The following is a 26,969-nucleotide window of genomic DNA, read 5'->3' on the forward strand; positions in this document are numbered from 1 at the left end:
TGGAAGGGCGTTCACGCCTGCGTCGTACCAGTTTACTGGTTGAAGTCGGAGCTGACGTCTCGCTGCATCAGTAACCTCCCCATAACCCACGTACTAATTATTTCAGAGTGCATCGTTCTATCGGCCAAACAGATGGTAGTCAGAAGGTGCAAGATCCGGCCTGTAGGGTGGATGAGGGATAACAGTGCAGTGAAGTTTTGTGAGCTCCTATCTGGCCCGCAGACTTGTGTGATGCGGGAGGATACGTTCGTTCGTATCAGTCGGTCGCTTCGAATGAGAGTGTCCGCAGGTTCCAACATTGCAGAAGTCACAACTGTGTGAGGCTGGCCGGCATGCGGGAGACAGGAGACGTTTGTGCGACCATGTTGTGTCGATGACTGACGACTAACCATCCACTCGTTCACTCTCAGAATTGCGCATATATTATACAACTGTGGTACAGTGTTACCCTTTCTACAGGATTTGACCTTGATGTATGAGTAATAGATACGGAAATCAGACTATTAGTTCTTTTTCCTAAGAGATTTCCAGCTGTTTGAAAAAAATGGAGTAAAATGGAATAATACTGAATGTAGGATTTTCTGTATCAAGTTCATTAAGTGGTTTGCCTAATGGACTTACGGACGGCAGCCTATCTAGGCAAATAAATGGTTAAGGTTCAGAAAAGCAGATCAAATTATATATATATATATATATATATATATATATATATATGAATGAATTTTTCAAAAGGAAACTTAGAACTGCTCAGAAAGCTGTTGAAAGGTCAATGTTAGGTCTCACTAAGAAAGGTCGACAGAAAAGTGAAGACATTCGAACAATAACAGGAGTAAAAGATATTATAGAACGGGTGAAGACTAAAATGGCAGTGGGAAGGACATATTGCAAGAACGAAGGATGGAATATGGACAAAATCAGTTTTAGAGTGGAGTCCCAGAGAAAAACGAAGACCACCAGGGAGACCATCTGATCGCTGGGATAAGGAATTCAAGAAAGTTGCGGGCTTCAACTGGCAGAAGACAGCAGCGGACAGAGATGCATGGAAAAACGTCTTAAAAATGTATTTAATAACTTGGAGAGGCTACATCTTGTATAGATTGAATTAACTGAACTATATATTCTAATAGCATAATACACGCATTAAAATTTAAATTTATTAAGACACGTTGCTTATACCATTCTCTTAACAAAAGATCTGTCAAAAGCCAAAGGTAGGTTGCGATCACTGAATATTGTCATTCAGTATTTTTATGCAATCGTGCTTCAGTGTTACTGAGCCATATAAACAATTTCCTATAGCTCTTTGTACTTTGTATTGTATGCTAACTGGGGACCTAGAAACGACAGAGAGGCTCCCTCCCCACCGCAGCCACAGTGGTCCCTCCACGACGATTACCAGAGTCCACTTCACCCCTCCGCCCCCCCCCCCCCCCCGCACCGAAGCCAGTGTTATTGTGTGGTTCGGCCCCCTGTGGACCCCCCCCCCCCCCCCCCCCCAGGGAACGTCTCACACCAGAAAAGTGTAGCCCCTATGTTTGCGTGGTAGAGTAATGGTGGTGTACACGTACGTGGAGAACTTGTTTGTGCAGCAATCGCCAACATAGTGTAACTGAGGCGGACTAAGGGGAACCAGAACGCATTCGCCGAGGCAGATGGAAAACAGCCTAAAAACCATCCACAGACTGGCGAGTTCACCGGACCTCAACACAAATCCGCTGGGAGGATTTGTGCGGGGGACCAGGCACTCATTCCCACCCAGAAAGCCATGCGTTAGACTGCACGGCCAACCGGAAGGGCTTCTTTGTACTATACTGAATTTCATTTATAACTAATGGAGTTTTATCTTTACTTTGCATAAAGCTTACTTACTCATTTTCACTTTAATTATTGCAAGTAAGAGAGTAAGAATATTAAAATCGTTAAATCTGTCTGAAAACATCTATTTCAGTACTTTAGCAAAAGTTTGCTTCGACACTTCTACTACGTAAATACAGTACTTTTACCTTCACTTTAAAAGTTATTTCACAACAATTATTTGTCTCCGCAGACGTTCTGCAAATGCTTAAGAATATCTATAATGCTCTGGTATTCTGCCGAAAGAAACTTAACGACAGCTCTCTTCTTGGAACCTACATTCGTTACAGATGACATTTTGAAGGCTATCTATAGTGCCGCCACCTATCGGAACTCCATGAAAATATAGGGGCTGAAGCGAGAATATTCCATAATGTCCCACAACAGATTCTGCATTCATTCAACCGTAGTTGTCCGAGAAAAAAATGCGTTTCATTACCTATTGAAAGCCCTTCATACTTGGCCTCCACTTTTCCTAATGTTTTTTCGGCATCACCACCTCAGCAGTAACAAGTTCACTAAGTACATTGTAAATTTAAGAACTAACTAGTTTTTTGCTTTATAATAATTTATTGCAAGTACTTTACATTGATCGAGTTTTGACACAATAATTTACTCATTTACGCAAGATATAAAAGTATAACTTTATACACATGAAGTAATGTAATGACTGGCGTGGAAGTAGGAACGAAATACTGCGAGTTGTGTGTCAGAGCAGAGCAGAAGCCGCCAGCCTAGCGGTTGACCCCACCAGCCCACAGCAGAGCCGCGACTGTGAGCAGCACCGTCGCTGCAGAAAGCGGTCTGGAGGCGGCGGCAGTTTGCTCTCGCTTGTGGCGCAGCACCACCGCCTCCTGCCCTGACAGTGACACTTCCCTCGCCTCCAGCACCTCCCTGTGGAAAACAGGCAGTAGCCTGTAGGTACATCTGTTGGAACAAGCGGCGAATTATAGTGTTAATCTCCGTAACAACCACCGCTCAGTGGTGTGAGATAATTTCAAGTCTACTACAAGGTTCAGTACTAGGACCGTTACATTTCTCGTAATACGCTAAAGGGGGACGTTCGTGTAATTGAGCGAAAATATCATTTTCAAATTATTTTTTATAAAGGGGACAGCGCAGGAACTACTAGGGGACAAAAATAATACCAGTATCAAGCGCAAATCATGGTTAAATGAAACACGTAGAAAACCAGTTCAGGCAGGAAGACAGACACACAGGCAATGATGAGCAATAACAAATATGAAAACCAAATAAAAAGACATGAAATGAGGTGAACAATCAAGCGAGAGGAAAGATCATTCATAAATAAACAGATAGAGAAGGCGGAGGCGTACTATAGCCAGAACTATAGTACAGAGTTTTAAATACAATGAGAAGCTATAGAAAGGACTACATAGCTAAGTCTGTGATAATGAAGGATAAGAATGGAAAACATCAGTTTTCCACTACGAATGAAGGGAATCTAGAGAGCTTGATGAGATACTTCAAAGAGCTGCCTAACTGCCTGGCATACACATTATGACAACGGAAACATGGCAGAACAACCAGAACATACAGCCATTACTTGAAGAAGCAGCTCTGATGGGAGTGAAGGCGGCAATAAAAAGACTAAAAAATGGGAAGGCCTAGGCATAGACATGAGACATGATAACACCAGAGCTTATGAAAGAATGGGGAGACAGGACATATGAATGTCTAGGCGCATTGATAAAAGGAGTGGAGGAAAGAAGTAATGCCGAAGTTATGAAATCTGCTACCTTACACAAGAAGCGAGACAAAATGTTGACACAGAGCTATAAAGGGATATTTCTACTACGCATATGTTACAAAATAATATCAAGAATTATACTGAACCGGCTCAATCCATGCACTGAAGATATATTAGACACAGCACATGTGGGTTCAAAAAGGATAAGCCAACAACCGACAAAATATTCACACTAAGAAAAATACTACGAGGGTCACTCCAAAATAAATGCACGCTATTTTTTTAATCCATCTTTTAATCTTCATGTTTGAAAGTTTTACAGTGTGTAGTACATCCTTCAAGAACAATATTTTCATTTCTCCACATAATTTCAATCCCTCTCAACTGCCTTACGCCATCTTGGAACCAGCGCCTGTATATCCGCATGGTCAAATTCTGGACCAACCTGTTGGAGCCACTGTTTGGCAGCGTGCACAAGGGAATCATCATCTTCAAACCTTGTTCCACGAAGAGAGTCCTTCAGTTTCCCAAAGAGATGATAATCACATGGAGCCAGGTCAGGACTGTAAGGCGGATGTTTCAGTGTTCTCCATCCGAGTTCTGTGATCGCTTCCATGGTTTTTTGACTGTCATGTGGCCGTGCATTGTCGTGCAACAGCAAAACATCCTGCTTTGCCTATGTGGTCGAACACGACTCAGTCGAGTTTGAAGTTTCTTCAGGGTCATCACATATGCATCAGAATTTATGATGGTTTCACTTGCCATGATGTCCTCAAGCAAGAGTCCTTCGGAATCGAAAAACACCGTAGCCATAACTTTTCCAGCAGAAGGTGTGGTTTTTAATTTTTTTCTTGGGTGAATTTGCATGATGACACTCCATTGATTGCCTCTTCCTCTCTGTTGAAAAATGATGGAGCCATGTTTCATCACGTCTCACAATTCTTCCAAGAAATTCATCTCCACCATTCTCGTACTGTTCCAAAAGTTCATTGCATACTGTTTTTCTTGTTTCTTTGTGAGCCACTGCCAGCATCCTGGGAACCCACCTGGCACAAACCTTTTTTAACGCCAACACTTTCAGTATCCTGCAAAAACTTTCTTCCTCTATCCCAACGTAGCGTGACAATTCGTTCACTGTGATGCGTCTGTCAGCAGTCACCAATTCGTTAACTCTCTGCGCATTGTCTGGAGTGTGTGCAGTACGAGGCCTGCCGCTGAGAGGACAATCCTGAATATTGCTGTGCCCGCTTTCATCACGTAGCCTGCTTGCCCACCGACTAATTGTACTGCGATCGACAGCAGCATCTCCATACACCTTTTTCAACCTCTTGTGGTTGTTTCCTACTGTCTCGTTTTTACAGCATAGGAATCCTATGACAGCACGTTGCTTCAGACGAACGTTAAGTGTAGCAGCCATCTTGAAGACACGGGAACAGGTTGAAGTAAGTTTGAAAACCAGTGGGAAGGATATATCTATAATTTAGGTTAAGCAGTTTGTAAGCTTAGGTTCAAAATGGTTCAAAGGGCTCTGAGCACTATGGGACTTAACTTCTGAGGTCATCACACACATCCGTGCCCGAGGCAGGATTTGAACCTGCGACCGTAGCGGTCGCGCGGTTCCACACTGTAGCGCCTTGAATCGCTCGGCCACACCGGCCGGCGTGTTAGCTTAGGGACTGATGACCTTAGCAGATTTCACACTCAAAAAGATATATCTACACACTGTAAAACTTGCACACATATAGAATGAAAACTGTATTTTTACAAAAATAGTGTGCATTTCTTTTGGAGTGACCCTCGTAGATAAGAAACTGGAAGTACAATCAGGATACCTCCCATATGTTTATAGACTTCATCAAAGCATATGACAGCACACTGATAGAGGAGATGTGGAGGATGATGGCAGAGTCTGGGATGCCAGACAAGCTGATAAAACTACCTGAAGTGTGTGTGATGGAATCAAATGTAGAGTGAAAGTACAGAGGGAGTTCTACAAGGTAGAAAAAAAACAGGAGTGAGACAGGGAGATACTATATCACCAACTCTGTTCAGTTTGACACTCAACAACACCCTGAAGAGGATAACACAAGAGGATAAAAAATACAGGAGTCACCATAGGGAAAAGGTAAATGTTCTGGCTTTCGCACATGATATTGTGGTGATAGGAAAGAGCATGAAAGATCTGGAGAAAATGACCCTGAGGGGATGCCAATCCGGGCTGTATTGTGGGTGATCAGACACTTTCCATCGAATACGCTGCAGGAGCATCTTCATTGCCCATGCAGAGTGCGGCAGATAATTGTCGTGTAGAACGAACCGCATGACAGTTATGTTATGTGGATTGCATAGCTTCAGGCGAAATCTTTCGCCAGGCCATCATGCTTGGCGGGAGACGCTAATTTCTAGCCATCTTTACGTTCTCACTGTGAGCTCAGAACTGAAAAGAGCGACATGATGCGATCGACAGGCGTGCTAGACACAGTTCCCAACACATCTGTGCAAAGCTTCATCAGATTTTCACTGTATTTTCCATTTCGCGACCGATCGTTCCTTACTTTCGGAATAACCCTCGTACTTACAGAATTATAATTAAAAATTATTAAAATTCTCCTTTCGATAGATCCAAAAAACTTAACAGCAGCTTAATATATGCAAAGAGTTTAAATGTAAAAAAATTATAGGGATCTCGTGAAACAGTTTCTGAGAAAAAGGGACATACACTATTTTTTAAATGCAAGGAACTTAAGAAGAAATTCGCTAATTTCATGTAAGACATGGTACAAAATTTCATTGCTGCATTCAAAATGGTGGATTTGATGCATCTGTTAAATACTTTGTTTTTCATGAACGTCCCCTCCTTAATAATATTCAAATGTTGTCCGCCAGTGAAAGCAACTTTGAGATGATACACCTCCCTTGTCTTCACTACATCCTTGCAGGAACCCTACACTAGTCTGTATGTACAGTTGTTGGAGATAGCAGTGCGTTGTACATATGGAATCTCCGCAACAACATGTATCTGATCATGCCACCTTCCTTGTCCCCACTATCTCCCTGCAGCAACCAAACAGTAGCCAGTCTGTAAATCTGCAGGAAATAGTAGTGCGTTCTAGTACGTAATTTCCACAACAACCAGTGCACAGTTGTGAGATATAAGTATGTAAGTTATCACAAGGATCAGTACGAGGAAAATTATGTTTCTCATACTACGTTCATAGTATTCAGATGCTGTCTGCAAATGAAAGAATCACCAAGACAGTGTCAACTGCCTGTGGGAACTATATACAAATATGTCTGTACATTTTTTAGAACTAGCGACGCAATGTGGTGCGTAATCTCAGTAGGACCTGGTGGTCTAACGCTAAAGCAAGTGTCTGGAGACTGGAAGGTAGCAGAATCGAATCCCGGTCAGGCCACGGAAATTTTCAGTCCCTCTAGCTGTCACCTCTAAACGATGTGAGGTTTTTCGAAGAGTGTCACATGGTTCACATTCCACATTACACTGTATGTCCCCTTCAAGTGGTTGGATAACTGGGGTAGGTTAGGGACATGTAAGTCGCTGAAGTGGGGTCCAGTTTGAGACGTGGCGGTGACCTGCTGTCTTACTGACCAGTCTCATTTACTAAAAGTAAATTCCGTGATAGTCAGTAGAATAAGGGAAGAAAGGATAGTGGATTATATCGTCAATCTGTGGTCCCTTCAATTTAATGTTTGTTGGTAGTAACCATATATTAATACTACCTTTAGATCAACATGTGCATCAGCATTCGCTCGAGTGTGCGTTCGCCTCGAGGCTAGAGTAGAGGTCTGGTCAAAATGCAAGTCAACCATGGTGGGGCTGGATCGAATCGTTGGAGGGTTCTGGAATCTTGGCGCAGGGATTCTAGCTCGAAAAATTAAAACTCAATTGGGGTTGGCTGGAGCAGACATCATTTAACAGCAGGCAGTTGGTCTCATCACAGACAATGAAGGGAGGGAGAAGCAGAAGTAGCCCTTCCAGAAAAACACGGTTTTGAGCAGATAGCACGACCGTAAAATTACTTCAAGCAGTATTACTAGATAGCTGGTAATGTTGGAACCAGTGTGCGGCATTATCGTATCAAAATTGTATATATTAGAGAAAGTGAAGTAGCTGACTGCTAAAGCAGCTAAAACGTGATAAACAGGCTTTACAGGTCCTTATTCGAGGCAGAATGAGATGGGTATTGACTGAGGACGGACATGTGGTTGATGGCAGTTCCACCTCAGTGTCGTAAAATCCTTTTGATCTTTCATCTCGTGTTGGCAAAGTCGAAATATTAACAGTGGCGTAGGAAGTGACTTTCATTGGTGCACTGGAGTTATGTTTTTGACTGTGACAATACCAACAACATTAAAAGTTGGTAGCGTAAATGAAAAATGTTTATGTCGGGTCGTTACTGTCATCTGTCACTTCGCTGAGCTTAAGTTGGACGATGCTTATTATCGTGTCGTGAAATGTCTCATTGTCTTGTTAAATAGTCGCTGATGACCATTTTGATCGCGACTGTGGGTGCCAGTTTTTATCGTCTTCGAGAATATGGATTTGTAGTTGTCAAGCAGGAGTATCCCTGAGTTGTGTTTGAAAGTCGTGCGTACCAGGTAGTATTACTGTGAACTCATACGGCAGTCGCTCGTGAGTTAAATTTTAGAGTTTCTTGTCAATTGGGAGTCGCAGCTACTGTCTAGATTCCGGAGATTCTGGTGTGAGGCAATTGTAGCTTTGCGTTCGTCTTGTTATTATTGTACACCAGATTATTCGGAGGACACCGGGCCTCAGCAGTATGGCGTGCTTTTAGCTGGGCAGTGTGTTATTTACATGATGGTGTTTGTGTCAGTGTAGTGTGTTATTTATTTAATGGCCTAGGACTCTCTCTGTGTTTGTTGGGTCAATGCAAAGTGTGGCTATGCCTCACCATCTATACCTCAGCGTAAGAAGGACTGCAGACCAGATAAGGGCACGTAAGTTTTAACATGTGGAAGGACTATGAGTACACAGAACCGGAGTCTGTATCAACTGCTATCGCTCGACCACGACCCCTGGTATTACATCACTTACGGTTGTAGAATTCTCGACCTAACACACGTTGCCACTTGTGTCTGGCGTATTCCTCCTATCCGTTCTAAATCTATGCAGTAATTATTATGGCTATACAGCCTGAGACAATTCAAAGTAGTGCAGCTCCAAATCTATGCTCTAAATAATAATGGATAAGGCAGTTGACGTTGCAAAATGAACGGGTTGCACTCGGCCATTGAGCCATACTAAAAATAATGTCTCCTCAACAACCAGCGTATAATGGTGGGATATAGAATAAAGGTTTCCACAAGGATCAGTACTAGGACCATTATTTTTCTCATAATACATAAGTGATATTGAACTGTTACCCGCCAATGCGTATGTTGTAAATAAACTTTAGCTATACTTTGCTAATATAGGGTCTGATATTAAGTACACATAGTTGCCACCACTTCCATCCTTTGTGCATTATTTTCAGTGAGTTTCTGACCAAGAAGGACATCTTTTATGTATGTGGGAGCCCTAGCAAAAAGGACTAACAGAGGCTAGTGAACGTATACAAAAAACAGCAGTGCAAATTGTCACAAGAGAGAGTTATAGAGATACTGTAAAATAAGAACTGGCAGAATCTTGAAGATAGACACCAACTATTCCTCGAAAGTGTACTTACAAAGTTTCATGAACCAGCCTGAAGTGAGGAACCTAGGGATGTAGTGCAACCCCCTATGTTCTGCTCCTACAGGGTACGTGAAGACAAAATTAGAGTATTTGCATCACGCACAGAGGCACTTAAACACTCGTTCTTCCAGCGCCTCACACATGAATAGAAGGGGAAGAAACCCTAATAGATCGTTCAGTGGGAAGTACCCTCTGCCATGCACGTCACAGTGATTTGTAGAGCACAGATATAAATGGAGAGCCAATTGTGCAATTTTTTTATTGTAGCTCATGTGTCCAGTGAAAACATTTGAGAATGAGACCTAACAGCGATCGCATATGGCTTGTCATGATCCTAAAAGTGGATGTCAGTAACGTTAAAATAATTCTTCTGTGTGAAGCGCGTCTCATCTCTAAACAGTATTCTCGTGTGTACAAGGGAGCACCATTATTACTTTTTACGAAGAAAGCAATGAATATATTACATATTAACTAGAAACTCGTGTAGTCACATTACGTTCTCTTCAGCTAGCAGGCAGTCTCACCATTAAATGTACCATCGTATGAAGGACTCTTCTTAAGAATCAATACTTGTCGATACGATAGGCGTCTCCTCTGCTGTCCCTCTCATCACCATAACACCTAATTATTTCAGTGAATTGAAACTGTTTCTAATATGTGTTTGATTCAGTTCAACATATGTAAAACTAAAGCAAATGGTAAGGTACACTGAAGCCTTAGAAAATTGGAAGTTTGTGGTAAGGTCTTATAGGACCAAACTGCTGAGATCATCGGTCCCTAATATTACACACTACTTAATCCAACTTAAAGTAACTTACGCTAAGGACAACACACACATATGCCAGAGGGAGGACTCGAACCTTCGACGGGAGAAGCCACGCGAACCGTGACAGGACGCGCAGACCGTGCGGCACAGAAGCTTTAAAAAATGGCTACAAGTAACAAGGAATTGGCTGCTGATACCTTGCATACCATGACAAATGAATATTACTCTTTTGCATAACTCTAAACTGAGAGGGGAAAGTATCTCCAAAAATAATGGCAATCTTCACGTGCATATGTGTGGATGGATGTGCGTGGGTTTGTGAATAGACACTCCAGACCGTGACATTTTAGACAGGCATCGTGATTTCAAAACAGTGTATGCTGGTGGTTCAAAGCAAGGGGACTCCCATGGCTGAACAGTTGTGTCCCCCATGGCACCAAATGTAGTCAGCGGAGATAACGACGAAAAGACTTGTCTTTCTTCAATAGGAAGGGGGAAATGTATCATTCTGCTGGGTATCAGGACATGTGGCAATCTGAGGAAACGATCAAGCAGACCAAGCAGCCAAGGTGGCCTGCTGGGACCTTGGCATGATACAATGTGATTCCCCTTCAGACTGTCATTTCGCTGCTGAGTCAAACTGGCTGACAACGAGAAGCAATAAACTGTCATCGGTGAAACGAACGATCCGCCCATGGCGTACCCAGTCATTCCAGTGGGATGAAGTAACTCCGACCGGTGTCTGAATAGGGCACTACTTACTGACACATGGCTTCATACTATGTCGAGAAGACCACCTAGTCTGTGATGCCTGTGGTGTTCAAATCTCAAATCAATACAAGCCACTTTTTGCCTGAGTACATTTCATATTGTGACGAGGCGCAAAAAAAAAAAAAAAAAAAAAAATTAAATGGGGATGTGTCCATTATTTTAGTGAATAACGAGACACGTATGCTTGAGCCTACAACATGCTATGTCGGGTCTCGATTCTAGCCTGAGCTTTTAGTCAGAGATTTTATTGCGTTGCAGAATGGTTGGCTCATCTTTTTTATTTGGACAATCAGTCAGTTACAACTCTCTGCTGCACTATTTTAAATCTTTCCATTTAATTTCTCAGTTTAGTTTTACAACTTCCTAAAAGCTTGATTTTCGCCCTTGTGTGTGTGTGTGTGTGTGTATGTGTGTGTGTGTGTGTGTGTGTGTGTGCTCGCGCGCGCGCCCGCGCGTCCGCGCATATTTTAGAATATTTTTATATTTTCATTCTTTTTTAAGTATTACTATTGTGCTACTTTATCCATACTTATAAAAAGTATAGTACAGGCTGTGAAGATCTTGGTATCTAGCGCTCAGACCAACACGTTATCCTCGTCATCGCCATTATCCTCATCATCACTTGTGAAGTAATAAACCAACTAGTCATCAAAATGGAAACAGACACATGGACACTAATGGAAAAAGCCGCCTATACTGTCGCAAGCCAGTACCCAGCGTTACGCTAGAAATAATGATGCAACTTCCAGAAACCATCTGAAGATAACTGTAAAAGGTTTAAAAGCCGGTTAATGGAATAATAAATAATTATTCAAAAAAGTGACTGGTTGCGGTTTTGTGTATCTAGGTAAAGTTACGTTATTGTGAGAGATGCGTCATTACATAGATACAAATGCCTAAAGCGTACGAAACTTGCCGTAAGTGACCTACTATGAGAGCTTAGTGCGGCACTCGCAAGCCCACTTACCCTTCTTCCTTTTGGGACTCAAGGCTTCTGGCGTACACTTCCAGCACGTCTTCCTCGGTAACGATAGGCAGCGTGTCTACCAAGTCCACGGTTTCCTCCTCAGTTCCCACGTTCACCAGCACAACTACAGACGCCATTTCGTTCACTGACCTGCGAACACAAACGACTGGTTAACCACTCTGCTCTCTGGGCATGGCTCACTATTTTGGAGATAAGTACAACAAGTACTGTTTAACAGATAGGTCACAAAGGATTATGTCAGATGACTCATGAAGGTCTCATGATTAATCTTCTTCTCAATTGGGACAAATTACTAGTGGGGCTCCACAGGGTTCAATTCTGAGACTACTACTGTTCTTCCTGCATATAAATGACTGTCACTGGTACACTGATAAAGCAGAGGTAGTGCTCATTACTGATGATAAATGCATCATAACCAAACCTGACAGAACTGCAACAACAGGAGGAATTATTTAGAAGTATTATTACTTGGTCTGGGTAACTGCGCTGCCACTTAATTCAGAAAAAAACGCAGTCATGCAATTTAATACAAGGCGAGGTATATCGTCATCAACAACAATACAGTACTGCAGAAAGAAATGAAATTCAGTGTTCAAAATTCCTGGGTGTGCATATTTATCAGAACTTGAACCGGAAATCACATAAAATAAAGAATTTCGAACATCTGAGTTCATCTACGTTTACTGTACGCCAAATGACTGACTTTGGTGATAAAAGCATTCGAAAATTAGTTTACTTTCCGCACTTCCAATCATTTATGTCCAATGGAACAATTTTCTGTGCAAATTCCTTACCTACGAAAAAGTACGCATTACACTGAAAAATGCTATAAGGATTATATCTGGTGTCCATAATCGAACTTCATCTAGGCCACTGTGGGCACACTAACAACAGCATCACATTACGTTAATTCTCTTATGAAGTTGGTTGTGAAACATTAGACACAATATGAAAGTAATAGTAACATATTTAAGTATAACACTGGGAACAAAAATAATTTCCATTAAATGCAGCTTAACCTCACTCGTGCACAAAAATGAGTAAAGTATGCAATCATAAAATAATTCAGCACCTGCCTTGTGAATAAAACGTGCTGGCCAATGACGAAAATTAAAATTTAAAAAAATGGAAATCATTTCTGCTTGACAGCTCCTTCTTCTCCATAGACGAGTTCGTCAGTAGATAGTATGCAAGAGTGATGCGCAGAACATTAAAAAACTGAACTGAACTGAATTAAACTAAATTAATGGTGAGAAATCCTCTGATTAAAGCAGCAAGTATTTAATACTTTTGTTGTCTCTGTGTTTCAAATTTCCAATGGACAATTCGTCTATGGAACACAATAAGTTGTCGACGAGAAATGTGTTGACTTTTATTTTTAGTCTTTTGCCGTCAGTGAAGAGATCGGTCTGTTCTGTGCCATCGTAATTCGCCCTTCACAGCCCGATTCAATTTCAGCAAAGAGTAGTTCAAAAACTGCTGTCGCTACGATTTTCTTCCAGTTAAGATTTTCAATTATTTGCAAAACACTGTATTTGAAATGTTCTTCTTTCCTTCACATGTCGTGACTACTTACTGCATTTGACACTGGAATGGCATCAGTTCGATCCATAGAACAGAATATGCAGTCATATAAAAGCTTTAAAATGCCGTTAAGGTTTGGAGGGCAACCATGCCGAAATAAACAACAGTTTCAGTCGAAATATCTTATAATGTACATAAAACGGCTGAAAGAGAGACATAGCGGCGCCATCTTGGTCTCGTTCTAGAAAGAAAGGAAGCAAATTTGTGTGCGACGGTTAACAGCGTCCAGAGACAGTGAACTGCTCACACTTGAGATGAACGCTCTATTACCGAGTTTACGAATTCGTAACGAGTCATTAAACGGAATAGTATTTGAGGCACGAACTATCCGACGGGTGTAAACGAAGTATTGTCATGAAGACGATTTGGTGTGTTATAGCTCATGCCGGTATCCATCTATGTACCTTGGAAAAGAAAAGAGCACATGTGAGATTGTGAACTGGAAAATGTTTGGTAATTTGATGGCAAAATACGGAGCACATAAATACCGCGTCTGGATCTAAAGCACAGGTATCAGGAGAGCCCAGCTCAAGTGTGGGTCAAGTTTCAAAAAAAAATGTTCAAATGGCTCTGAGCACTATGGGACTTAACATCTGAGGTCATCAGTCCCCTAGAACTTAGAACTACTTAAACCTAACTAACCTAAGGACATCACACACATCCATGCCCGAGGCAGGATTCGAACCTGCGACCATATCGGTCGCGCGGTGTCGAGTTTCACTGCTGACATATCTCGTACTAGAGAATCGCCTGTGGTCAAAAAGCTGTTCTACGACTCCCTTGGCTGAGTTTTACCGCAATTTTCTTACTTTCATCACACAGCACTTGAAGCAATAGCTTTACAGCCCAGTCCTTCTATTTATAGGTTCCCCTATAAAAAATGGCATGTGTGATTTAATAAAAAATGGTTCAAATGGCTCTGAGCACTATGTGACTTAACTTCTGCGGTCGTCAGTCCCCTAGAACTTAGAACTACTTAAACCTAACTAACCTGAGGACATCACACACATCCATGCCAGAGGCAGGATTCGAACCTGCGACCGTAGCAGTCCCGCGGTTCCGGACTGAGCGCCTAGAACCGCTAGACCACCGCGGCCGGCATTTAATAAAGAAACACCAACTGGAGCTACGATATTGAGTCAGTATGTAGGTAAGAAGTGCATGTATAACTTAAATGCGATGTGTACCTAACTTAAAACTACTTTCATTTTTCAAGATAGACTATTTTTCTGTATTCGGAAGAGATTAAGTCAAACTCATTTGCCTGGTTTTCGGAACCGAAACATTTATCGTTAAGAGCATTAGTTGTTGGCAAAATGTTCACCGGAAGATATTACTCAGAGGGAACAAACAACTGAAGTAGTTTTTAGGACTATCCGGGTGATAGGAAAGATGGTCAAAGGACTCCCATTTGAAATTTCCATGTGATGCAGATTGCTGTGCAGGGCAACTAGCCGTTGGTGAGGACGCCTGATCTGGTCCCACGCGGTTAACGTTGCAATGGAGTAAGAAATACTACGTATGGAAATGAAAAGACGTTGAATATAGCTTTCTCGACGGATAGAATACATAGAACATTAATGTTAGCTGAAATTTAAATTCCCAAATGTTCTCAATAGCTGTAATACGAGTGGTTAGTAAGACACTCTTTTACGTTCGTTATTTCCGGTTAACTTGAGAACTTCCGATTTCATGCCTGACGTGTGCCTTCTACCTGTTAAAGGTTTTTGGTCCAGAACATCAAAGTGCACTCTGACGCTACACGGAGATGCATAGTCCATATGGTTATTACGCTTACTTGTAGCGCTGTCGTCCTCAAATTCACAGTTCGTCCAGATCCAGTCATATTATCAGCCTAAAATGGCATTAGGGGTAAATGAATTTACAAGCGAGAAGGAATCCTAATGTTCTTAACGACTTTAAACAGTATTCTTACTGTTCGATTTTGTAAAATAAGAACCTCTTTTATCTTAATTGTGCTTCCATAGAAGATATTTACAGAAGACAGCATCAGTTGAAATTAAACAAAGTACGTTTGCAATCCTGGGTGCTGGACTAGATATTACGTGAGGTTGGGTGGTGGTTAAGTCGGACGGGGAGGTTAGTAAGTGCTCAGTTTTCCATTCGGAACTCTTTAGTTCAGCTGTTCACTTTCTGTCACAATCTATCTGGATGTCTAGCAATTTTACACACACATTTTCATTTAGTCTGTGCCCACTTATCTGAATTTCTGGTACCTGTAAGTCACTTTTATTTATCACAATATGTGGACTACGGCTACAGCTGTCAGGGTGGGTAACTTGTTCCTAGACTGAAATCTCACTCTGCAACTGAGTGTGTGCTAATTTGAAACTTCCTGTCAGATTGAAACTATGTTCCTCCGGGATTCTAACCTGCGACCATTGCCTTTTGCGGGCAAGTGCTCCAGCGAATGAGCTATCGAAGCACGACTAACGACCTACGCTCTGGTTTCGACAGTACATCTCCTACCTTACAAATTTCACATAAATTCTGCTACAACCTACGAGGAGTAGCATTCCTGGAGAAGAGGAAATTGTGGAGACATGACTTCGACTCACGGTCTGTCTTGCAGTTTTAATCTGACATTAAGTTTCAGATCAGCGCGAAGTCGGCTGCAGAGTGAAAATCCATTGGGACACAGTTCCCTAAGTTGTGCTTAAGTCCTGTCTCCTCATTTTGTTATCCTCACGAAGTGCTAGCCCTGCAAAGTTGCAGGAGATCTTCTGTGAAATAGACACTACTGGCCATTAAAATTGCTAGACCAAGAAGAAATGCAGATGATAAACGCTTATTCATTACACAAATATATTATACTAGAACTGACATGTCATTACATTTTCACGCAATTTGGTTGTATAGATCCTGACAAATCAGTACCCAGAACAACCACCTGTGGCGGTAATAACGGCCTTGACACGCCTGGGCATTGAGGCAAACAGAGCTTGGATGGCGTGTACAGGTACAGCTGCCCATGCAGCTTCAACACGACACCACAGTTCATCAAGAGTGGTGACTGGCGTATTGTGACAAGCCAGTTGCTCGGCCACCATTGACCAGTCGTTTTCAATTGGTGAGAGACCTGGAGAATGTGCTTGCCAGGGCAGCAGTCGAATATCTTCTGTATCCAGCAAGGCCCGTACAGGACCTGCAACATGCTGTTGTGCATTACCCTGCTGAAATGTAGGGTTTCGCAGGGATCGAATGAAGGGTAGAGCCACGGATCGTAACACATCTTAAATGTAACGTCCACTGTTCAAAGTGCCGTCAATGCGAACAAGAGGTGACCGAGACGTGTAACCAATGGCACCCCATACCATCACGAGGGGTGATACGCCAGTATGGAGATGACGAATAACGCTTCCAATGTGCGTTCACCGCGATGTCGCCAAACACGGTTGCGACCATCATAATGCTGTAAACAGAACCTGGATTCATCGGAAAAAGTGACGTTTTTCCATTCGTGCACCCAGGTTCGTCGTTGAGTACACCATGCAGCGTCAAGGGTAACCGCAACCATGGTCTCCGAGCTGATAGCCCATGCTGCTGCAAACCTCGTCGAACTGTTCGTGCAGATGGTTGTTGTATTGCAAACGTCTGTTGATGCAGGGATCGTGACATGGCTGCCCGATCCGTTAAAGCCATGCGGTTAAGATGCCTGTTGTCTCGACTGCTAGTGATACGAGGCCGTTAGGATCCAGCAGGGCGTTCCGTATTACCCTCCTGAACCCATCGATTCCATATTCTGCTAACAGTCATTGGATCTCGACCAACGCGAGCAGCAATGTCGCGATACGATATACCGCAATCGCGATAGGCTGCAATCCGACCTTCATCAAAGTCGGAAACGTAATGATACGCATGTCGCCTCCTTACACGACCGATGCCTGGTCAGGCAACGCCGGTCAACTGCTGTTTGTGTATGAGAAATCGGTTGGAAACTTTCCTCATGTCGGCACGTTGTCGTTGTAGGTGTCGCCACCGGCGCCAGCCTTGTGTGAATGCTCTGAAAAGCTAATCATTTGCATATCACAGCATCTTCTTCCTGTCGGTTACATTTCGCGTCTGTAGCACGTCATCTTCGTGGTGTAGCAATTTTATGGCCAGTAGTGTAGGAGATGAGGTCGGGCGGTAGTGAAGCGTTGAAGACGAGTCGTCATTCGAGCTCGGCTAGCTCAAACGGTACAGCAATTGCCGATAAAATGTCCATCTCACTACCAACGACGAAAGAGGCGACGGCACGGAAGAAACATCGCGACCAGCAAAGGAGGCGTCCACCAAACATCGTGAATGTAAAGAACCCTCATGTTGTAAGGAGGTGTGACGGACGTTACACGCGGTTACAGTAAGTACAGATGTCCGATCAGCATGGTACATCAGAGTCAAGGGTAAACAGGTCAGCTGATAGCGCTTCGACGAACTCGTCTTTATGTGTGGAATGCGGAGTACTAGACACGGACGAGCACCGTCGCAGATGTGGTGCAGCGGAAGACGTATGGTGCTTGGTGCGACAAATTTGGTGTACTGTCTACAAGTAACCCCGGAACATATTGAAACTCGGTTTTTCCCGATGAACTGTATTTCCCTAGCACCAAAATGATGGCAGTCACCAGAGTCCACGGGCACGTGGTGAACTATTTATTTCACGATAAAGATATACTAGACCTTTGGAACCTCCTACAGGAATGTCATAGTAAGATTGTACGGAAGTATTTAGAGAGTGCCCTACGCGAACCTCCACACAGCTGGATCAACAACAGGTAAGAGAAGATACCCATTGACTGAGCTGACGGGAACGCTATCGGCTGCTGGTGGAATAACCTACTACATGCTTGAAGACATATCTGGATGATGGAGAGTAAGGAGAGCAGCGGCGCACCGCTCTGCGTCATGCTGCGTGGCACCCATAAATTGCCTCAGCGTAGAAGAGTCCCGGGACTATTTGTTTCTTCACTTAGTGCACGATGCGGTGCTAGGAGTACGTATTCTAGACATGGTACTTATAAAAAAAATAAAAACAAAAAAAAAACAATGGCCAGGTCTCGAGTCTGACCCCAACCCAGTCTGCACCCCATCGGACTCTCCAAAAATGTTCAAATGTGTGTGAAATCTTATGGGACTTAAGTGCTAAGGTCATCAGTCCCCAATCTTACACACTACTTAACCTAAATTATCCTAAGGACAAACACACACACCCATTCCCGAGGGAGGACTCGAACCGCCGGGACCAGCCGCACAGTCCATGACTGCAGCGCCTCAGACCGCTCGGCTAATCCCGCGCGGCTCGGGCTCTGCTTCCCTCAAATAAAAGACACGTTAGAGTCCCGGCCCGGTACAAAGTTTTAATCTTTCCGAAGCTTCAGGATGGATAAATTGCTCGCAGTCTTCGTTGAATGGTGGGGTACTGCTGAAGTTTCATTGAGATGGGATGTGGAGGTATGGAGATTGTGGAGGTGTATGGAAACGTCGACACAGTTGAGATAGGCGTGGCAGCTGACTGAAATACGGGAGGCTTCTGGGAAAGAACGTAGTTTTGGTCTTCAAATTGACATATTTTACAGGATTCGTGAAGATGTTTATGGATTTTGAGGAATTTACTCATCGGTTACAGCATGCGAATGGAAAAGGGAAGGCGGATATGGAAGGTGAGGCGAAGCTCACTCCGTTATGAGACTTGCAGTTAGGGGTACAATGTTAGAAGGCGACCGACCTGTAGAAGGCAAGCACGTTGCCCGAGCTGTTGACCTTTGTGTCGCCGGTCTGGACGGCTGGGTCGGCGCGCAGCTGCACCAGCTGGCGGTACGTCTTGAGGTGGCTGCGGTCGTCCGCCTCCTGGGCCGCGGCGTTCAGAGTCTCGTAGTTCTCGTTGACGGGCAGCCAAGTCGCGTCAGTGGTTTTGCTGAAGCCTGAAAAAATGTGCAGTAACGTCACCGACGGCTCATATCGCTGCAAACAGTACTCAGCTGTGGATGAAAGGTCCTGACGGTCGGGCGAGGTCACTGTTATGTCCTCAATATTCGATCTGACGATCTCACTGCTGTTATCTTGTAGGTGAACAGCTGTTCATGAAATGGCTGGACACTGTCAAAAACGTCAGTGTCGCATCTGTACGTAAAAGCAGAGGAAGAAGTGAGATTAGGGCTATAAGCCCATTGATGAAAAGCTATTACAGATGGAGCTCAAGCTCGATTTGGACAAGGTCGCTACGGTAGCAGGTTCGAATCCAGTCTCGGGCATGAATGTGTGTGATGTCCTTAGGTTAGTTAGGTTTAAGTAGTTGTAAGTCTAGGGGACTGATGACCTCTGATGTTAAGTTCAAATGGTTCAAACGGTTTTGAGCACTATGGGACTTAACATCTGAGGTCATCAGTCCCCTAGAACTCAGAACTACTTAAACCTAACTAACCTAAGGATATCACATACATCAATATCCGAGGCAGAATTCGAACCTGAGACCGTAGCGGTCGCGCGGTTCCAGACTGAAGCGCCAAGAACCGCTCGGCCACCACAGCCGGCAGATGTTAAGTCCCATAGTGCTTAGAGCCATTTGAACCATTTGACAAGGCTGTACAAGGAAACTGTCCGCGTCATTTTAAAATGCACCATGACGGTACTCGCCCTAATCATTTCACCGAAATCATTACTCTGGTTAGCTGGACGTGGGTTTTCAAACCTGCTCGTCCGACAAACGAGTCCAGCGTCCTTGCAACTCTGGCATCTCAGTCTACCTAAGAGGAGCTTCTTCTACTCTTCCATAACGTAAACGGTAAAATGATTAATTCCACCGTTATGTAACCGTGGGACACTGTCGTTTTGGAAAGTGTCAAGCCATTGTAATGGTTTCACCTTTCATTATTTTTTCTTCAACTTTTCCACCACGACCTCAGACAGTGAAACAAAATGGCGGCTTTATGTCTACATTTACAGTAAATACAAAAATGGTAGAACAAATAAAAAGATTAAAATACTTACGGTGCATTACACAGGTGCTTCAAAATGGATATAACACCGAGCGAGGTCGCGCAGTGGTTAGCACACTGGACTCGCATTCGGGAGGACGACGGTTCAATCCCGCGTCCGGCCATCCTGATTTAGGTTTTCCGTGATTTCCCTAAATCGCTCCAGGCAAATGCCGGAATGGTTCCTTTGAAAGGGCACGGCCGACTTCCTTCCCCATCCCTCCCTAATCCGATGAGGCCGATGACCTCGCTGTTTGGTCTCTTGCCCCAAACAACCCAACCAAAATGGATATCTGGGTTTAAATGCTTTGTAACATTTATTACATTCAACTTACAGTTATAAATAACACGTCAAATGAAAGAAAAATTTAGACAGAGTTTCTTGCAAGTGTTCAATGTGAGCACCATCCGTCACATGCCACACATCGAGTCGATAGGCAAGTGCTACCCAAACCTTGATGACTGAGTCTGGAATAACTGATGCAACAACTGCTTCAGTCATGTTTGTTAAGTCGGGTAGATCAATTGGTAGCGGAGGCACATACATATGATTCCTTATGAACCCCACCGCCCACCCGCCTCCCTCTCCCAAAGGTAAAATCGCATGGCTATCGATCAGTTGGACGTGGAGGCCATGCAAAACAAGCTCAGTCATGCGGCCCCTTGGGGCGAATCTAGTGGTTGGATAAAAGCCCTTTAGCCAGTCGCGCACTGAGTAATGCCAGTCATCTCGCCATCTGGGTGCCAAATAGAGTTCTTTCATTCAGCTTCTTCCAGTAGAGGAAACAGCAATGGTTCTAGCGCCTCAAGAGGAGAAACAGCAGCTACAGTTGCTTCACCGAAAAAGAAAGGTCCATAAACTTTCCCCCGGGATGCGGCACAAGAAACGTTCAGTTTACGATGTTCTCGTTGATACTGTATGCACCGAGAAAGGTGGCTCAATAGTTAGCACACTAGACTCGGTTTCGGGAGGACGACGGTTCAAATCCTCGTCCCGCCACGCTCATTTAGGTTGTCCGTGATTTCTCTCAATCGCTTCAGGCAAATGCTGGGATGATTCCTTTGAAAGGGCACGGCCGATTTCTTTCATCAACCTTCCCTAATCAAGCTTGCACTCCGTCTGTAATGACCTCGTTGTCGACGGGACGTTAAACACTAATCTCTCCTTCCTCCGATACTGTACCATCTCATGGGGATTTTCTGACCTCCCCCACCCCCTCCCACCCTCACAGATGAGCACATTGTGCATGCTCTGATTTCCACTTAGGTAGAATGTCATTTCATTACTGAAGACGAAACGATCCAGAAAAATTTCATCATCATGCAGCAACATGTCGCTCGCAGAGTTGGCATGTAAACTGTACTCTGTAGGCTTTAGGGCTCGTAGCAACTGCAAATGCTAAGGACGTAGTTGTAAGCGTCTCCTTAAGCCTCCACACAGACGTCACGGGAATTGCTGCTATTCACGGCCAGCCTTCCGAACTGATTTCTGGGGCTACGCATGAAAGACTATCTCACTTGTTCACTGTGCTGCTAGCTAACGGAAGACGAAGGAAGCAATGCACGTAAACAGGTATAAAAACAAAACTGTGCCTCTTACATTTCATGTATTGTTTATAATTTTAAGTTGAATGTAATAAATGCTACAAAGAGTTAATCACTGTATTACACAAAGATGACATTTGATTTCATCATTAGATAGAGACATCTCTACAAAGAAATACTTTCAAAGGAAAGTAAAGCAGCTACAACTGCACACAACGTTTTGTCATTCTTATTTACAATGTAGGGAAACGAAACTTGTGTAACAACAGACAGGATGCACATAGAATTCAGATTGCGAAAATAAAGTCGGCAAACACGGAGCAGATTACTCAAGACTAAATCGAAAGCAAATTATCGAAATTAGAACAGAATTTGGCCTGAAGATTCTCACTGAAACATTACAAGAACACGGAAGAAAACGGAAAGACTATGTCAGTAAAATGGAGAACAATAGATCGCTGAAAATGCTGTACAAGTACAGACAAATGGGACGAAAAAGCGCAGGAGAAGTCGAAACGAGACAGAAGGATAAAGCTCATTTCTGTAAGTAGCCATGGGAGGCCAAGGCGAATACATATGAAATAAAATGAAGACCTCGAGTTTACATGTGTCTAAACTGCAGTGCAATGCGGCTCCAGCGTGTGAAACTATCCAGTCGCGCAATGGTGTCAAAGCCGAGGATGACAAGTAAAAGCCGAAGCACTCATCTCGTCTTTCGAAATGATTTCACTGCGGAAAATCAGATTACAATTTCTCCTTTCCACTGTTGCAGCAACGCCAAATTGGCAGTTGATGAGATAAGTGACGGAAGAAAAATAAATAAAAACTGTTTGTTAATGGAGAACACATGACTGTGTCTAACGAGATAGTTGTAAGATTCCTCATGGATCGTATGTTAAAAAAACTGCCTCCGCTGCAGATATTTATCTCCTTGTAGTAGTAGTTTATCGTAAGTTGCTGGAAAAAGCAAGTCTAGTTTACACCGACACAGTGAGTTGTGAAACTCATTTCTTGAAACCAGCGTTCCCCAACTAGTTTCGTAAAAGGCTGCCTATAAGGTGACATCAATGCAACGTTCAGTTGCGACATACTATGAGAAGTGAAGCACCATTTTCGTTTCTGAAATGGATGTTGTGGCAGTTACGTAGGTAGTCGTGAACTTCAGGTTTGTCCGCTTAAAATCTGAGCAAAAGAAAAAGTATAAACGTGTTTGAATTCATCATTTGATAAAGATATGTCAGCTCAGGCGGCCTGGCACGAATTTTTTTTAAATTACTCCGGAATCTTCTTCAACCACATAATAAAATCAGAACAATTCACGGATCATAAAAGAGTTTAGTGTGCTATAAGCATAGACGATATATCACTGTGTGAATCATTATCATCGAAATTGAAACTAGAGGCCACAGTTACTTCTTAAGTGAAAATCTTTATTCCTCGTTCTTCTAGCATCTATTCGCGTTCCAAAGTCCCGACTGTAAAAACGACTTTCGTACATCAAGTCCTTCCCTTTGTATTCTTTCGGTAGCTTCCCCATTTGCATTTTCGTAAAGGTGCTTTCAACGTAGTAATTGTCTGAGGATGGCTACATATTGACCTAGGAGCACCTGCAGAAGGGCTTCATATAGACCTAAGAGCATCTACAGAAGTTCCTAAATGCGGAAATAGATTTCCATTATTATTATTCCTTACAGACTTTTGTTCTTATTATTTCTAACTGAATCTATATTCATACTCATAAATTAAGGATAATGCTGATCATGGTGAAACAACGCTCTAGTAGGCGGTTTGCGGGTTTAAATCACCTCGGGGTATGACCAAGGGGTGTATTTGACCTGCGGTCGTCGAACGGTGGCGCTGGCAGCAGTCCACATACGCAGAGGTGTGTTGGTGCATGTTAGAGTACCGTGCAGCGAGTAAGTGTGCAGACGTTTTCAGACGTGCTAATGGAGACTGTGTGTTGAAATTGGCTCAAAGAACACGTATTGATGACGTTATGAGGGGTGGAATACTAAGGCGATTGGAGGCTGGTGAAACACAGCAGGTCGTAGCACACAAAGTGTGATCTCACGATTATGGTAACAATTCCAGCAGAGAGGAAACGTGTCCAGGTGCTACAGTACGAGACGTCCACAGCGTGCAACACCACAAGAAGACCGATGTATCACCATATCTCACCGCAGACGGCCACGAAGTACTGGAGATAGCCTTGCTCGGGAGACCTGCAAGGTGCATTCCACTGACCCCTGGTCACAAGAGAGCCCGTAAGGCCTGGTGCCAAGAACACAGTACATGGTCATTGGAACAGTGGTCCTAGGTTATGTTCACGGACGAGTCCAGGTACAGTTGATTCTCGCCGGGTTTTCATCTGACGTGAGCCAGGAACCAGATACCAATCCCTTAACGTCCTTGAAAGGGACCTGTATGGAGGTCGTGGTCTGATGGTGTGGGGATTATGATTGGTGCACGTATACCCCTCCATGTCTTTCACAGAGAAACTGTATCAGGTCAGGTGTATCGGGACGTCATTTTGCACCAGTATGTCCGCCTTTACAGGAGTGCAGTGGGACCCAACTCCCTCTTGATGGATGGTAACGCACGGCCCCACCGAGCTGCCATCGTGGAGGAGTAACTTGAAACAGAAGATATCAGGCGGATGGAGTGGCCTGCCTGTTCTCCAGACCTAAGCCTCTTCGAGCACGTCTCGGTCGACGTATTGCTATCCGTCTTCAAACCCCTATGTCACTTCAGGAGCTCCGACAGGCACTGGTACAAGAATGGGAAGCTATACCCCAGCAGCAGCTGCTCGACCACCTGATCCAGAGTATACCAATCCTTTGTGCAGCATGTGTACGTGTGCATGGTGATCATATCCCGTGTTGATGTCGGTCTATATGCGCAGGAAACAGTAGCGTTTTGTAGCACATGTGTTCTCGGATGGTTTTCTCGACTTATCGCCAATACCGTGTACTTACAGATCTGTGTCGTGTGTGTTTCCTATCTGCCTATGCTATTAGCGCCAGTTTTGTGTAGTGCCACGTTGTGTAGCACCACATTCTGCGATTGTCCTTAATTCATGAGCATGAGTGTATTTTTGTCAGTAATAGCGAAATCGTCAGTTCTTCGATTATCGAGTGCCTCACTCACACGTCGTTCTTGAAACGATATTCATGAATGTACCACTAACACTTATGCATAGCGTACCTGCACAAAACTCAACGGTTTTCGGAGTTGCCGATTCCATGTCGCATTTATTGAAACTTAACGTAACCCAAAAGCACACGCAACTGATAGATTCGTGTCGTGAAAGCTGGAACGACCCAAAATGAATAGTTTCACCAACGACTTCCGCCACAGTGGCTAGCAGCACAGTTTCGAAACTTTGTTCCTCAATGTAGTATACTATGCGGCTGCTCCCGGCGGGGGTTCGAGTCCCCCCTCGGGCATGGATGTGTGTGTTTGTCCTTAGCAGTTAAGTCCATAAAATTTCACACACATTTGAACATTTTTGAATGTAGTATCTCCGTGTAAACTGGACTTCGGAGGGATCGTCCAACTAAAGCGCGTAACTGTGCACTTGAGCTGACTTCAGTCTGTTACAGAATATACAACGCCTTTAGTACCCTTGTATGAAGACATTTAGCTAGACAAAAAATCTCGTCTGTAGCAAACTGCGATTTTGTGGTGCTCAGCTCTCTCTGCTCGACAACAAAATTCAGAAGACAGTTCTTCCTGTTTCATACTATGTTCCTTGGTTTCGAGAAAGGGGTGGAGTACAATTCGGCAATGTCACCTGTTGCAAAAAAAAAATAGTTCCCAGAATTTCATATAAGATTTGTGGCTTTCTAAGCAGACAAAGCCGTCGCCGTCACCGTGGAAATGTACAGCGTATCCCAGTTCCTTGAGAACTATTGCTATAAGAAATAACTCATGGTTTAGGTTCATAAAATCACTCTGTTTATTCATAAGCCAGTACACGCCAAAAACAGTTTGAGAAGTGTTACGAAAACAGACACTACAGTCTTTTTTTGAAACTGCATTTAATAGTGCAGTACAATTTTCTTGGAGGCCCTCAGCTGTATCGTAACTTTGTCCTTTATAGCCAACTTCAATTCCGGTTGAGTTACCAGAAGTTGGTTCGAGCCAAATCTGGCAGATATGGCGGGTGACCCACTACATTGATCCATCTACAGGCTAAAACCTCGCGAACAATCTTTACTTTGTGGGGTGGGTCATTCTCGCGGAGTAGCGGCCAGGAACACCTGCCTCTCGGTATTCGAGTCAAAGTCGATGAATTCACGCACAGAAATGATGGAAAACTCAAAAAAATACTGTTGCCTCACTGCTCCACCGCCGTTTTCCGACATTTATTAGACACGTACTGTTACATTCACGATCAGAACGCTGCTGCCGTGAAGCTAACACGTTGACCTTGTACACGGCTGTTGTTGAAACTTCGATGATCGTAGCCCCACAACTCGCCACGAGATTGCATTGCAGTTTGGAATTTCACACAAGCGGTGCTAACGGAACAGGGAAACAATGTGTATCGTCGTGTCTGAAGATAACGTAGTGCATACCCCAACCGAACATTGCTTATTTCTTAATGTTCACGGTATACTGGGTGATAAGAAATTTATTCCTTGTTTTATGAGAGTGTAGTATGGGCCAAAGCAAGAAAACAAATGTCCATCAAACATACGCTCTAATGTGTATATCTTAACAGCTTTGAGTACTTGTTCATTCGCTACTGTGTGAACACGTCTGTTGTACTGCAGGCTCTTTGCTATTACGAACAACCTACAGAAAGCAGCAAACAAATGGGGACACATTTCTCTGTTGTCTATGGATACAGCGTGCAGTAAACATTGGTTAGTGTTGTTATTGTAAACTGTGTTTAGAGTTCTGGATACGTGCAGCACAGTTCTAGTGGGACCACTTTGTTTTTTGGTAAATTAGTGAAGTGCTTTTGCACTGTAGTTTTATTTTTGCATGTACGAGCATAGTGGAAGCCTATTATTCCACACGGGCGCTTGAACTATTTGGTTTATGCAAAC

General features: G+C 43.5%; 1 protein-coding gene across 1 annotated transcript in view; it reads right to left on the reverse strand.

Moving 5' to 3' along the window:
- Window positions 1–2,446: 2,446 nt before the first annotated feature.
- LOC124799287 overlaps window positions 2,447–26,969 on the reverse strand; it is a 292,389-nt gene continuing 267,866 nt past the window's right edge. Inside the window, exons 18-20 of the mRNA XM_047262901.1 lie at window positions 19,119–19,314; window positions 11,786–11,935; window positions 2,447–2,748 (exon numbers count right to left, since the gene is read on the reverse strand). Coding sequence (XP_047118857.1) covers window positions 2,589–2,748; window positions 11,786–11,935; window positions 19,119–19,314 — 506 coding nt within the window. The 3' untranslated portion in view covers window positions 2,447–2,588. The remainder of the gene's footprint in view (window positions 2,749–11,785; window positions 11,936–19,118; window positions 19,315–26,969) is intronic.

The sequence above is a fragment of the Schistocerca piceifrons genome, chromosome 1 (assembly GCF_021461385.2).
Source record: "Schistocerca piceifrons isolate TAMUIC-IGC-003096 chromosome 1, iqSchPice1.1, whole genome shotgun sequence".
NCBI classification, from domain to species: domain Eukaryota; kingdom Metazoa; phylum Arthropoda; class Insecta; order Orthoptera; family Acrididae; genus Schistocerca; species Schistocerca piceifrons.